Source organism: Pundamilia nyererei, unplaced genomic scaffold (assembly GCF_000239375.1).
Source record: "Pundamilia nyererei isolate P.nyererei 1_Seehausen unplaced genomic scaffold, PunNye1.0 scaffold00337, whole genome shotgun sequence".
In the NCBI taxonomy this organism is placed as follows: domain Eukaryota; kingdom Metazoa; phylum Chordata; class Actinopteri; order Cichliformes; family Cichlidae; genus Pundamilia; species Pundamilia nyererei.
In genome coordinates, this window is record NW_005187738.1 from 222,172 (window position 1) to 236,879 (window position 14,708).

Genomic DNA, 14,708 nt, shown 5'->3' on the forward strand with positions numbered 1-14,708 from the left:
TGTGTGTGTGTGTGTGTGTGTGTGTGTGCACAGCTCGGTGTGTGGTTTTCTCTTGGTTGTGCCTACTTTGCCCTGGAGGGCTATGAGGGAGCTGCTAAGGCTTTCCAGAGGTGTGTGGGACTGGAGCCAGACGTGAGTACCTACACACACAGTCTCTTTCTTTTTAGGGACACTCTTTGACATAATGTCTTTGCTCCAAGTCCATCCTTAGTTTTAAAGGCCAAGTAATGTGGGTTTGCTTGAGGCTGCTAGTGCATGGAGATTTCTTTAACACAAATAAATCATGCAGTTTATTTCAGTAATGTCCAAAGCATCAATTACAGCTTTATGCTGCATCTTTCACTTTTGGGAACTGGACAAAGTCACAGGGAGGCAAATCTGGCAGGTGGTTCATAGAGTTGTGTTGGTGTGGGCAACACCACAGGTTGGCATGTACCACTGTACAGTGGACATTGCCACTGTAACAGCACCTATTTGTTTTGAGCTCCACATTTTGAAACCTCAGCAGCCTTAGTGTTTTGTCCTAATGCTGGTAAGCTCGCAGGACTGACAGACTAATAAAATACTCAAATTTCACTTCTTGGATGGTTGTACCAAGCAGAGGGCCATATTAAATTACATATTACATAACATTATTTTAGTGACAGACATGGAGATGTCAAGTACAGTGAGTAGAACAAGTAGATGTGAAGCTAGTAGACAACTATCAACTACTGTTGCATGTGTATAGATGTCAAAGGAACTACATGGCTCACTTTACGCCTTGCGTAATGGAAAAAGGGCACCCTGCAGACAACTGTTACGAAGGGGAGATTTTCTGTAGACCACTGGAAAAAATGTTTTAAACAGGCTGTAAACATGCTTTTTAATGAAGTGAAGTTTGTGGGAGTCTCTAGACAGCCTGAAGTGCTAACTGAGCTAATGCAGTTTGTGGCAGTTGTGATTATTTTTCAGTCTCGGAGGTTGTTTCTGCTTGGTCCTCCCAAAGTGAACGTTTCAATAAATTTATGTTCATAGCGCACAGTTAGTGCACAGCAAATATATAGACGCTAGCCGTCTCTCATTTCAACACACCATTTCATTTGGTGAGGGTTTAATAGTCACTCCAGCTTTTCTTTATGTGCATAAACCTGAAAATTGTGTCTTGTAGGATTTTTTTGTTATTCTTTACTTCCTTTTCCCCACTGTCTTCTTTCCCTCACTGACCTGTGTCTCGCCCAACCCCCTACCCCACCTTCACCCAGAATGCAGAAGCATGGAACAACCTTTCTACAGCTTACATTCGCCTCCAAATGAAGTGAGTATGAGTGTAGTGCATATTGGAAACTTGTTGGTGTAAGAACGTGTGTTCCAGGTAATAGAATGGGTTGAGTTTTGTCCAATAGGATTTCTGCCGTAAGCAGCAAAGTGTTTGAAACCATCCACACCCAGCAGACTGGAAAACGCTCCAGTAGTCTTTCAAAATAACTTGGGCAGGATAAATGTGCCCAAAGGTGATGATGATAGAAAGGTCAGAGGTCAACTGCATCTAAGTTTGTCCATATCTCTCTAAATTGCTATTGCTGGTATTTAGTTTCTAAAACAGAATGACATACACCTCCATGTATTGGGTTTTACCTCCCACCTTAGGAATCCCCCCAGAGACCGAAACTAAAAAATCTGAAAACATAACTAAGGTTCTTCCTTATGCTTCTTATTTTACACTAGTCTTCTTTCAATATGACGCTGGATGTCCACCTTATTGAAACTACAATGTGCAGACTGACTACAAAACGTGCTCAACGTACTCTACAGGTCAAAAGTTTTAGAACACACCCCATTTTTCCATTTTTTAAATTGAAAATTATGCAGTTTGATGCCTCATTCCACTCTGAAATGAAAGCACAATACAAATAATCAATTGGAATTATCAAAGAAATCATGGAATCAAAATGTATCTTAAACTTCTCAAAGTAGCCACCTTTGGCAGATATAACAGCTGAACACACCCGGGCATTCTTTCTACAATAGAAATCAAATATTGTTCAGAAAGTTCTTCTCATATCCGTTTCCAGTTTCTATAAATGTGTGACACTTGTAGGTTGCTTTGCTATCACTCTTCTGTCCAGTTCATCCCAAACCAGCTCGATGGGGTTTGAGTCTGGAGACTGTGCTGGCCACTCCATGTTTTCAAGCTTACCATCTTGTTCTTCTGAGGTAGTTCTGGCACAGCTTGGATGTATGTTTTGGGTCATTATCTTGCTGTAGGATGAACCCCTGACCAGCTAGGCAGATCAGAGGGTTTTGCATGGTGCTGCAGAATGCTGTGGTAGAACAACACACTTCCTCCTCCATGTTTGACAGTTGATGCCACACAGTATGGAGCCATCCCTTCACCTACTCTGTGGCGTACAGAGATCCTGCGTGACGAACCGAAGATTTCAAATTCATCAGTGCATAATACCTTCTCCAGACTTCAGTAGTCCTATGGCGGTGTTCCATGGCCCAGCCAAGCCTCTTTGTCTTATTCTGACAAAGAGACAAACCTGCAGCTCAAAGTCTTCTCTTCACAGTTGAAACTGAGACTAAGCTGTACTTGAAGCCTGTGAACTCTCAGAAACGTGTCCTCAGATTCATTTGTGGCGTTGGGTCTGCCAGACCTCTTCCTGTCAGAGTTTCTGAGTCCCTTTTGATGGTGAAGGAAACTGTGCTCACTGACATCTTGACTTTATTTGTGATTTCTCTGTAGGAACAGACTGCATTTTTAAGTGTCATGATGGTCTGTCTCTCTTCCATTGTTATTTACCTTTCTCTCAACCCTTTTGTAGCAACACACTACTTTCTGTAGTCAATACTGTTCAACTGATGCTCACGAGGCTATGGCACCACAGTGTGTTCCAACACTGCTTTTATGCAGACAGAGGGGGCTGTAAGTAATCCAGAAAAGTTGGAACACCTATAGGAATTAGTAGCCTTTGTAAAGACAAAAAGGCAGATGCTGTGTAGATTAAAGTAATGTTACTGTCAATATGAGAAATGGTCTGTCAAATGCTATTAACAGGTCGGGGTTCGAATCCAAATAAGAAATTAACCATCAGCTTTGAATAAACAAGGCGAGACAGCCAGTGGTAGTATTTCCATTGTTAATGGTCTGCTTCAGCCCTGCAGTCATTTTACTCACGTAGTTTTGAGCAATTAACTTTGAAGAAGACGTCTTCCAGCCTAATGTGAATGGATAAAATCACAGCTCTGACTCAGAGATCCTGTGGGCCTCGGAATTAAATATACAAACAGAGTCACATTTATCCCACAATACATGATCTTCTTCTTTTCTCTCTTTTGTTGTGTCCCTCTTTGTCTTCTCTGTTTCAAACAACCAAAATGGTCATTTATGCAGGTTGTGTCCTGGTCAGCCTCATCAATAAGGTTGGTTAGCATAAAGTTATGCATTAGACTCTGCCAGGCTCATGACAGGACAACACACTGAGTCACACTGTACAAAGAAATAAAAATTCAAAATGAATACAGTTTTGTCAGCTTAAAAAAATCAGCGATTTAACTGGAAAGTTGTTTAATGTTAAGACCAGTCTTACGAATGGACTTGAACCTTCCCAACTTAAGCATTGTAACATGAATGCACATATGGGTAAAGCTTTTAATTAATTTAACCAACATGCATGTCATTGGGCTTGAATGGAAGGTCAATTAGTGGTCAAACAGTACAGATTAGATGCTGAGTTGTGGTGCAACACAAACTGAAAGTGCAGAGATGGCGCTTCAGTAAGTTCAGAGAGATATTTCAGACAGTAGTTCATTTTAATTAGTTTTATTTATACAGCAACAAACCAAAGCAACCATTGCCTCAAGACCCCTTATATTGTAAGGTAGAGACCCTATATAACAGCGGTTCCCAACCTTTTTTGTGCCACGGACTGGTTTATGTCCGACAATATTTTCACAGACCGGCCTTTAAGGTGTCGTGGATAAATACAACAAAATAAAACCAGTACCGGTACCAAAAAACAAGAAAATATATTCATAAAACACGTGAAAAGAACCAGGAGAAACCAAGTTATCGATAAAACGATAAAAAATAAAGATAAAAAAAACGATAAAAACCCCAAAAAACATAAATTTCACACCCGAGCCTCACCTCTCGCAGCCCGGTACTAAACAACTCACAGACCGGTACCAGTCCGTGGCCCGAGGGTTGGGGACCGCTGCTATATAATACAGACAAAACCCCAACAGTTACACAAACCTCTTTGAGCAAGCACCTGGCAACAGTGGTAAGGAAAAAATCCCTTTCAACAGGAAGAAACCTCTGGCTTTTCACTGCTGTCCACACTGTGGACAGCAGTGAAAAGCCTTCTCTTGACATTAAAAAACTACTGGATGTATTAAAGAGGGTCATTTCTGTGGCTGATAGTTTGGGACAAGAGTGTTTTTGCAGCCTTGTGGCATAAAGAGTTTCCCTTTCAGGAAAAGAGTATTTAAATGAATCAGTTGTACTGAATTTACTGCATATTGCATAAAATCTGTGAACAAAAATCACGTCTTATGCCTGTTGTAGTTGTGATAGTTACTACTAGGAGTGTTGGTTTTTAGTAGAGGGAGATGTTTTCTGAATAAGTGTGCAGTCTGCACTTGGTGTGCTTTGCAGCTCAAAAGTTTGTATCGCCAAAACTTGCTCTGTCCTAAAGCTCTTCACTTAGTCATCATGCTGAGGTTTTAGGGGGAAACCCTAATTATTGCTCCTCAATATACTGAGACTTTCATGAAACAGAGCAGAAGTTAACTGTTTTTGTTATCAGCAGTAACTGCTTTAAAACGGAGGCTGTTGTTCATCTGTAGTTAGTGTAGACAGTCCTCAGCTGGTGTCAGTGTCTGCTTACTGTGGAGGACTGCGTGCGAACTGTGAGCTTCTTTTTGATCTAGCTTCATCGTTAAATCTGTGTGGGGGGGAAACAGCTTAGTGGAATGGAATTTATTAATATTCAACCATTGTCTTTCTTCCCTAATGTCTATAAAAGGAATTTAGACCAAAGTAATTCTGAATTGAACTGTATGACAAACTTGCCATTACAGATGAGTGAAGTCGCTCTCATTCAGGGTGTCCCATGCTGTCATTTAGTCATTCAGAAGTAAATCCAGTGCATTCTTAAGCTTTGCTGTACAATAGTATCTCGCCTGTCCCAGTTTACAGTCATCTCTGCCTGCCTGCTGAGACAGTCTTCACAGCAGTCGTTACAAGCATCAGAACTTCCCAGAACTTTGTAACCATCCAGACAGTGTTCAGATATTTATTTATGTATTTATAATGTACAGATAAACAAACAATAAAAATACTCCAAATAAAAATATGTGAAGTTCTTCATTCCAGCCCATGTTCGTGTCTCTCTGTGTTGTTTGTTTGTTTTTTTGTAATTTCTGGCTGTGGGGGCTTTTCAGATACAGAGGTAGACTTTTAGCCCTTGACAGCAGCCTTCTGTCCGTTCGGGCCTGAAACCGAAGCAAAGCAGGCGAGTTTTTAATTAATACCTGGTTAGTTCTACTGCCAGTTAAGCTCAAGCAGTTTTGAAATGAACCAAGCCTAGAACTTTCTAGACCTCTGTTCAACACATTTATTGATCTACTTCTAACTTGTCTCTCCTCTTTGTCATTGGCAGAAATAAGGCTTTTCGAACCCTGCAGGAAGCCCTTAAGTGTAATTACGAACACTGGCAGATCTGGGAGAACTTCATTGTTGTTAGCACTGACATCGGAGATTTTGCTGAAGCCATCAAGGCATACCACCGTCTTATGGACCTGAGGGAGAACTACAAGGACATCCAGGTACGTGACTGCACTTAGTCTCTTCTTTTGTTCCATGTAGAATGGGGAAAACATTTATTCTAGGCTGCGTGTCTAATGAGACACAGCTTGGCAAACAATAAACTATACCTGGCTGGATAAAGCTTCTCAGGGGCAATCTATGTCTCCTGAAATCTGTTAGGTTTAGCTCACCATGGTCAAAAATAACAAATAAAAATGTCTGACTTGAACACATGAGACAGAGCTGTGAAGCAGGAATTGGTCCCTTTGCTCTCTGTATTTCTTTCACCTTGCAGTGCTCCTAATAAGTTGCACCAATTAACTGACTTTCTGTAAATGAAGCTTTGTCTGTGTTGAAAGGAAGAACTTTTGAAACAAAAGATTTACATTTCTCTAAATTCTGGAATACTTGGCTCAAGTTCAGCGTTTTGGCTTTATCCACCTCTTCTACTCTGTGCAAAGTCTCAGAGCTTTGTGAGACGGGGAAACGTGATTTGTTGTCCAATCACAGCACACCGAGCAGGTGAAACTGTTAATCTTTATCACTGTGGTCACTCATGCCGAGTCATTTAGAAACTCTGAAGGAAAAGCCTCTTGTAGTCACAGCTCATTAATTCCACAGCAACTGATGCATTCTAAATAAGAAATTAACCATCAGCTTTGAATAAACAAGGCGAGACAGCCAGTGGTAGTATTTCCATTGTTAATGGTCTGCTTCAGCCCTGCAGTCATTTTACTCACGTAGTTTTGAGCAATTAACTTTGAAGAAGACGTCTTCCAGCCTAATGTGAATGGATAAAATCACAGCTCTGACTCAGAGATCCTGTGGGCCTCGGAATTAAATATACAAACAGAGTCACATTTATCCCACAATACATGATCTTCTTCTTTTCTCTCTTTTGTTGTGTCCCTCTTTGTCTTCTCTGTTTCAAACAACCAAAATGGTCATTTATGCAGGTTGTGTCCTGGTCAGCCTCATCAATAAGGTTGGCAGATGTAAAAGCACACCGGTTGAAAAGGTCAGCAGCAGCAGCTTCAGAGCAGCGCACTCAGTCTTTAGTTCTCTGCTTGCCTCCTCCTCATTTTTAAATATCTTCTCAGAACACAGTTTTCTTGAACAGTTTATTAATGGCCGACAATCTCCTACAGACAACCTAACACCAAAGCCGGAAAAGAGCATGAAATTGCACATTTAAGGAGTGCTGTAAAAGGAGTGTTTAGTAATATCAACTGTGACTAATGATAGCTCAGTCACACTAGAGTGAGAACAAAACTACAACCTCCTTGCAACTAGGAAAAATTGGGAATTGTATTTTTTTAAAATATCAAGCAACAGATTGCAAGTAGTCATAGCAACCACTTTTTTGTGTGTTAGAATTCGGTCCCCGAACAGCTGCAGTCTGTTTCAGACTCCAGGCTTCTACAACGATGGCCCAAAGCTCTTCCTTGAATCTTGCCTGCCTTTTGTTCTGTTCTCTGTCTAGATAACCCCACACTGCTCCAATAATGTTGAGATTCAGGCTCTGCAAAGGCCAGCCGCGACCGGCCCACTGCCCACATGTGTGTTCAACTTTGTTTTAAATCCAGGTCAATCTGTTTGACCTGGATTACAGATGGTACTGGTGGATCAGAATCTCACTGTACTTTTCTGTGTTTATAATTCAGTGAACATAGAACTTGTTCAATTTTGACAAGCTCACCATTACCACTGCCTGAAGTGCTGCACCAAACCTTGACAGAAGCTCCACTGTGTTTCACAGATGGCTGCTGCTTTTGATATTCAGTCCAGTTCCTGTGTAATTTGGCATACACCTGCCTGTCCTGATTGTTTCCCTTCCTTAAGAGTAGCTTCTGACAGCCTTCATTTGTGGCATTTTCAACTTCTGGCTTTTTTCCTGCTTTAATCCTCTACTCGATCTTTTTTCTTGTTAAATTATTCCAATTAATTCAAGGTGCTTTTTATGTAATAAAAACATTTGAATAATAAAAGCAAATAAGGCTTTAAAGGGTAAAGTTCAGAAACCAATGGCTGATGTTGCAGCCTTCTGTATTTTGTATAATGTAGATGTCAAACTCGTGCAGATCATCATCAAGGGAACGCGATTAAAACCAGTCCAAAGTCAGGTGCCGCTGACTTTGGACTGGGTCATTTCAACAGCACTAGCGATGTTGAATGCCGATTTGCGACAGCCAGGCCCGTGTGTGCTGGCGTGTATGAGATGATTAAATATTTTTATATGACTACTTTAATAAAATGTAGTACTGTCCCCTGGGTTCATCACCGAAAAGTCTGTCAAAGCTTGAAAGTCTGTACTTTAAATAGCTGTTCTATTTTTACCCGTCTGTTTTTACTTCGATTCACCTTAAAATGCTGCTTTGCATAACTGGTGGTGACAGACTATGTTAATTTCCTTAGATCACAGTAACAAATTTAGAAGCAACGTTTTTGCCTTATTTCATTTTATGTGCTTTTTGTGTTAGTTTTTCATCGCAGGCTCAGAAGGTGGGAGGGGCCACCAAGGATTGCTGTCCTATGGAATGTGGAAAGGGCTACTGACAAGAGGAGCTGGTGGTCACATGACTCAGCTTTTGTGCCTCATGGGGTTAAATGGGGGATATAGACGCACATGCATTCATTTACTTACAGTTACTATGCACAGGGAGGAGATTTTCTTTTCCATTTTTGGGTAGAAATGAACTTCCTAGAAACTCTTTGCCTGTAATCAATGTTTTTCTTGTTTTCTCTCAACACAGAAATTAGTACTTTTCCATCTAATTTAACACCCTGACACTTCAACGGGAATCTTAATCGATTCATTCAGTTTTTTCCTTTAAATATCACTTTTCACCAGAGTGATAAATACCAAAATACAAAACTAATACTTACAGATGTACTTGCACTGCCACATTCACAAGAATTCACTGGAAAATCCCATCAAACGGACTGAACTACAGATTACCCTCTTAAAATCACACTTAGTGTGTTGGAGTTTGAACAGATGTAGAGGATGTGTTCGTCAGCACACCTCTGAGGTGTTTTGCAGGATGTCTAACATGATGTTACAGTCTCTGCTCCATAGCCTTGCAGTTGATTTATCTTAATTGTGACTGCAGTGCAACCTGGCAGATGGTTCACTAACTGGTGGGGGTTGGAGAACTGGTAGATGGCAGAAATAAATGGTAAATGGCCTGTATTTGTCTAGCGCTTTACTTAGTGCCTAAGGACCCCAAAGCGCTTTACACATCCAGTCATCCACCCATTCACACACACGTGATGGCAAGCTACAATGTAGCCACAGCTGCCCTGGGGCGCACTGACAGAGGCGAGGCTGCTGAGCACTAGTGCCACCGGGCTCTCTGACCCCCACCAGTAGGCAATGGGTGAAGTGTCTTGCCCAAGGACACAATGACTGAGACTGTCGGAGCTGGGGCTCGAACCGGCAACCTTCTGACACACAGTGTCTGTAAAGACAAAAAGGCAGATGCTGTGTAGATTAAAGTAATGTTACTGTCAATATGAGAAATGGTCTGTCAAATGCTATTAACAGGTCGGGGTTCGAATCCAGAACATGGTCCAGTTATTGTGACCTAGGTTCTATTATAGCCACAAGTCATTACATTTTGATAGTGAGCCATATTTATTAGAACTCAAAGTCAATCATAACGAAAGCAAATGGTAGATAAGACTCAGGGGAATGAGGCAAAAATGACAAATGAATGACCAGAAAGACAAAATGTCTTCAGACTGATGCTGACACTGCACTCTGTTGCCCACTGAGGTGGAAAACTTGGAAAATCTCCACATGTCCATGGATGAGAATAATGCCAGTCAGGGTTTCTGCTGCTGGGTTTCAGAACATTTTTGAGAATATGATCTGACACCTGATGCTTACGAAGCTTACGAGTGCCAATCACAGGGAAACGGATAAAGGAAATGCTATGCATTTGTTCCGGTAAGGTTAGCATAAAGTTATGCATTAGACTCTGCCAGGCTCATGACAGGACAACACACTGAGTCACACTGTACAAAGAAATAAAAATTCAAAATGAATACAGTTTTGTCAGCTTAAAAAAAAATCAGGGGCTGAGTTGTGGTGCAACACAAACTACAGTGCAGAGATGGCGCTTCAGTAAGGTCAGAGAGATATATCAGACAGTTTTTGATTTTAATTTTAGTTTTATTCATACAGCAACAAACCAAAGCAACCGTTGCCTCAAGGCTCTTTATACTGTTAGGTAAAGACCCCACAGGGTTTTTACCTAACAGTTGTGGGGATAGGTTAATTGATTATTCTAAATTGCCCATAGGTGTGAATGGTTGTCTGTCTCTGTGTGTTGGCCCTGCGACAGACTGGCGACCTGTCCAGGGTGGACCCCGCCTTTCACCTTATGACAGCTGGGATAGGCCCCAGCACTCCCCGTGACCCTGAAAAAGATCAGTGGAAGCGAATGGATGGATGGTAAAGACTCTGTATATACAGAGAAAACCCCAACAATTAGACAAAATGCCTATAAGCAAGCACTTGATGCTGGAAAGGAAACACTCTTTTAACAGCAAGAAATCTACAGCAGAATGTGCTTCATGGGGTTTAATGGGGGCTATAGTTGCACATGCATTCATTTCCTTACAGCTACTGTTCACAGGGAGGAGATTTTCTTTTCCATTTTTGGATAGAACTTGAAATGAACTTCCTAGAAACTTTTTGCCTGTTATTCTTGTTTTCTCTCAACACAGAAATTAGTACTATTGCACCTAATTTCACACCCTGACACTTCAACACGAATCTTAATCCCTTTTAAAAGCAAGAAATCTGCGACAGAACCAGGCTTAATCAATTTCAAGTCAGTTTTTATCTAGAAAGCACCAAACATTCACCTCAAGGCTCTTATTATTGTACGGTAAAGGCCCTACATGCAAAGTGGTACCGGTACATTAACGGGTGCAGCAACACAAATCAGTAAATCATATCTTCCATGATAGCCACCGCCAAGTTTATTGCAAAGTAACTGATGGAGGATTCAGGGTCACCTCATCCAACCCTAACTATTTAACAAAAGGAGCATTTTAAGCCTACCGTAATCTTAAAAGTAGAGAAGGTGTCTGTCTCCTGAATCCAAACTGCTTCCACAGAAAAGGGGTACCATTCTCCTTTTATATACTCATAAGTAAGCCTGCAGTCTCAAAGCAAAGTGCTCTAATGGGTTGATACGGTATTATAAAAGTGTTTAAGATAAGATGGGACCTGACCATGACAGCTATTGAAACCTGTAATCTCCTCATGTTTGTATATGTCCAGCTGATGGCTTTTGTCCTTACCACCTTTGCTTGTTGTAAAGTCAACATGTGATGCCTAATGTCGGTACTAATTTTGACTTTGGCTCCTGGCTAGCCATAAGATTTACACCCAGTCATACCAAGAAGGCGGCTTAAACCTAGATGTTGCAACAGACTTAGAATGACTTAAAAAGTCATGATTGGCTTAGTTTATGATCAGACCGAAACTCTATTGGTGCAATTGGCCTCTGATTACTCATCTGTGTTCCAATAGTAAGCTGAAGTATTACATGCAGAAGTTTCCTTCCTTGTGTTATTTGTTTTTCATTTATTTATTTTTTGACTGTATTATTTATTTATTGTACTAATAACTGTACTAACTGTGGCAAACTGGCATAATTATGAGCAGACTAGTAACTCTATTTATTTAAAGACTTCTGTAATACCATCACAAATTCAAGTTTAAAAATAAAAACTGAAAACCACATTTCCCATAAGCCCATTATTTTCCATCCAGCCTCTCAGTCATTGGGGTTTTAATGGTCTTGAGCAACGTTGCTGGTTGGATTAACAGTGATTAAGGTTGTAGCAACACATTTAAATCAGTAAATCAGATCTTCCATGATGATGTTTAAACTTGTTTTTTTTTCCCATCAGATTCTGCAGATCTTGGTGAAAGCAGTTGTTGAGAACTTGACAGACAGCCAGGGTGAGCAGGCAGGAGCCCTCCAGTCCAAACTGAAGGAGCTCCTAGGTCGGGTCAGTTCTCGCCACAGCAGTGACGCTGAGATATGGCGACAGTATGCCCTGCTGTATGGTGACGGCCACAGCTCCAACCCAGAAAACGACGATAAGGTCAGTAACATGCACTCGCATGTCTTTGTTTGTTTGTTTGTTTTTGTTGTTTTTTTTTTTTATTCTAACAAGTCTTGGATCTGCCAGTTTCTACTTTACAACTATACAAAGGGTCAGACCAGCTCTTCATTCAAAGCATGTGATTCCAAACGGTTTGTTTCCTAACAGGTAATGCAGTAATCTGCAGGAAACAACTTCACATACAAGTTCATTTTCATCTGCCTCTTGTTTATATAAAAAACCAAAGTAAAGGCACCTAAACATTAATAAAAACTAAATGCACTTAAATCAGTGGTGTGCGGTGACTTTTACAGAAAGATAATCCTCAACACAAACATTTGTCATCATCTTAGATAAATTTGATCAAATTAAAGCATACCATTTGTTTTTCTTTCTATTAATGTACTGTCTTTAGCTTACATTATAAAACACCTTGAGGCAACTGTTGTTGTGATTTGGTGCTATATAAATTAGAGATGGCACGATACCACTTTTTTATGTCCGATACCGATATCATAAATTTCGATATCGGCCGATACCGATATGAATCCAATATAGTGTGTTTTAATCAATAAAACTGTTTTTTTAATATCTTGCTGCTTTTTGTATAAGTTTATACTCAAGTTTAAATAAACAACAACACTAAAGCTATTCTGTTATACCTGTATGCAAAACATACACTGCACCCAAAATATTTCATAGTTCAGCAATACTGATCAATCTAATAAAGTTAAACCTGCTCCATCCTCCCTATTCTGGTATTTTAAAGAGTAAGCAACCTAACCAATAGGGCTCTAAAACTCCCAGCAAAAAAATAAAAAAATAGGGAACCACCCTCCACCTCATGATGCTTAATCGACGTAATCAACTTTAATTTGATGCAGTGTGAAAAAAATGCACAGAAATCAATTATTTTTCAGGAATAATTAAATAGATTCAACATCTTTCTTCAACAGAATTGCAGACTGCACAGATGGTTACTAGGGTATATTAGACTTAAGAGTTACTATATGCAGTAATGGACTTCTATACATTTTACATCAGATTAAAACTTTGGGTGTAAGATTCTGATAATTATTTATTAAAAGCTAGACATTTTAAATGAGAATAAGAAAGAAAAGTATGTCTTTGTGCCCCTTTTCCCTGTTCATGCCCTATCGGCCCCCTGGCTAAACTTTGCTAGATCCGCCCCTGCACAGTTACCAGCCGTCAGCTGTAGAAAAGGATCCTGGTGTAGAAAGTGATATTAAATAAATTCTAACAACAGATTATCAAGCTTAAACGTGCTGCTGTTGTTCAGCCGCTGGTTTCCTCTTTCTGGTGCAAAGTGGGCGATAAACAAAGAAGAGAGACAGACTCGCGACAGAAAAGCCGATCAGCTGATCATTGATCAGTTTCACATGGAAGTAGCAGCAGGAGAGGGAGGGAGAAGAGGCAGTCGCTCCATGTATCGGTTGTTAAGCTTAACGTGGAAATGCTTTACAAACATTCAGAGATGAACTTACACATTTGCTTTATTCCTCTCTGTGAGATAACTTCCTCTGAGATGAAATGCTGGTTTGGTAGCGAGGCTACAAATACACACAGCCGCTCTATCATGTGAGCACACTGCTCCGACGTGCTACGGTTATGAGCCGAGTTACGCCATGTCGCAAGTTTTTTGATGTGCTTTTTTGATATTTAATGGATCGGATTACATTTTTTATTTCTCTCCGATATCCGATCCAGTAATTTACGTCAGTATCGGACCGATACGTAATATCGGAGCGGTCCACCTCTAATATAAATACATTGTATTGAATTACATTTGTGCCTTTCAGCACTCTGCTTAGACATCTTCAGCTTTCTGCACTCCTTCCTGACTAAAGAATTGTAAATTCTTATTCTTTAAATCATATGTCAATCGTTTAATCTTTTAAGGACCACACATCTCTGGGGGGGGGAAGGTTGTTGCTGAGCTCAGAAACAGGCTAAATCTTGATTTTGAAATGTACATTAATCAAAAAAATCAGCTAAATTAAAAGGCTTTGAGCATTGTGTGGCGTGTATGTGCAAATCATTAGAAAAAAGCTACTGCTCTCTGTTTGTCCAGTTCCAGTCATTAACAAAGTGAGATGAACACACCCATAAATGGAGACTGCCACAGTATATATATCAGTATGAAACAAGCGCAGCTTTCAGCAACAATAGCCTGTTGTCCTTTACATTCATGCCACAAGATCAGAGTAATATAAAGGATAGATGCAGACTGGTGTGGAGCTTTTTTTTTTTCTTTCATTTTATTTATACTTAAATTTATTTTGTTTTACAAAATGAAATAATACAAAGTTCCTTGTACTAACAGAATGCCACTGACTGATGTAATATACCGCATAAAACACATTTGAACATTAAAATAACATTTACAAACCTCATATGGTGGAAAAATGTTACCATGATGGCCTCACAAGTCAAATCTGTAGTGTAATCCCTGTTGTTTAACTTTGCTGCTTGAATCATGTATTTAGTTGAGCCACACAAAGTGGCAATAGATGGCTTTGAAAACACCCGTTTGTAGGTTTGGATGCCTAATGATCCATCTGTTAACAGAAGGTCTCGTATAAATCCTCTATCCGGTTGTTCAGTCTGACGTCACTAGCCGTGTCTGGGTCTAAACTCCGCTGCAGGTCCATATATCAAACGGTCCATATATCAAACGATCACTATGGCATTACTGAGAGTTGAAAAACTGTCTAAAGTCTTTCATCTTTAATAAAATGATCAGCGTTCTGCTCTACCAGGTGTA

At 40.2% G+C, this 14,708-nt stretch overlaps 1 protein-coding gene across 4 annotated transcripts in view; it reads left to right on the forward strand.

Moving 5' to 3' along the window:
- The window catches only part of ttc27 (tetratricopeptide repeat domain 27), a 90,453-nt gene that overhangs the window by 69,607 nt on the left and 6,138 nt on the right, over positions 1 to 14,708 (forward strand). For all 4 annotated transcript variants that reach the window (XR_312270.1, XM_005751991.1, XM_005751993.1 and 1 more), the window contains exons 14-17: positions 34 to 132; positions 1,245 to 1,297; positions 5,649 to 5,814; positions 11,726 to 11,923. Coding sequence is in view for 3 of the 4 variants with exons in the window: in XM_005751991.1 (XP_005752048.1) it covers positions 34 to 132; positions 1,245 to 1,297; positions 5,649 to 5,814; positions 11,726 to 11,923 (516 nt within the window). In the remaining variant the exon portion in view is untranslated. The remainder of the gene's footprint in view (positions 1 to 33; positions 133 to 1,244; positions 1,298 to 5,648; positions 5,815 to 11,725; positions 11,924 to 14,708) is intronic.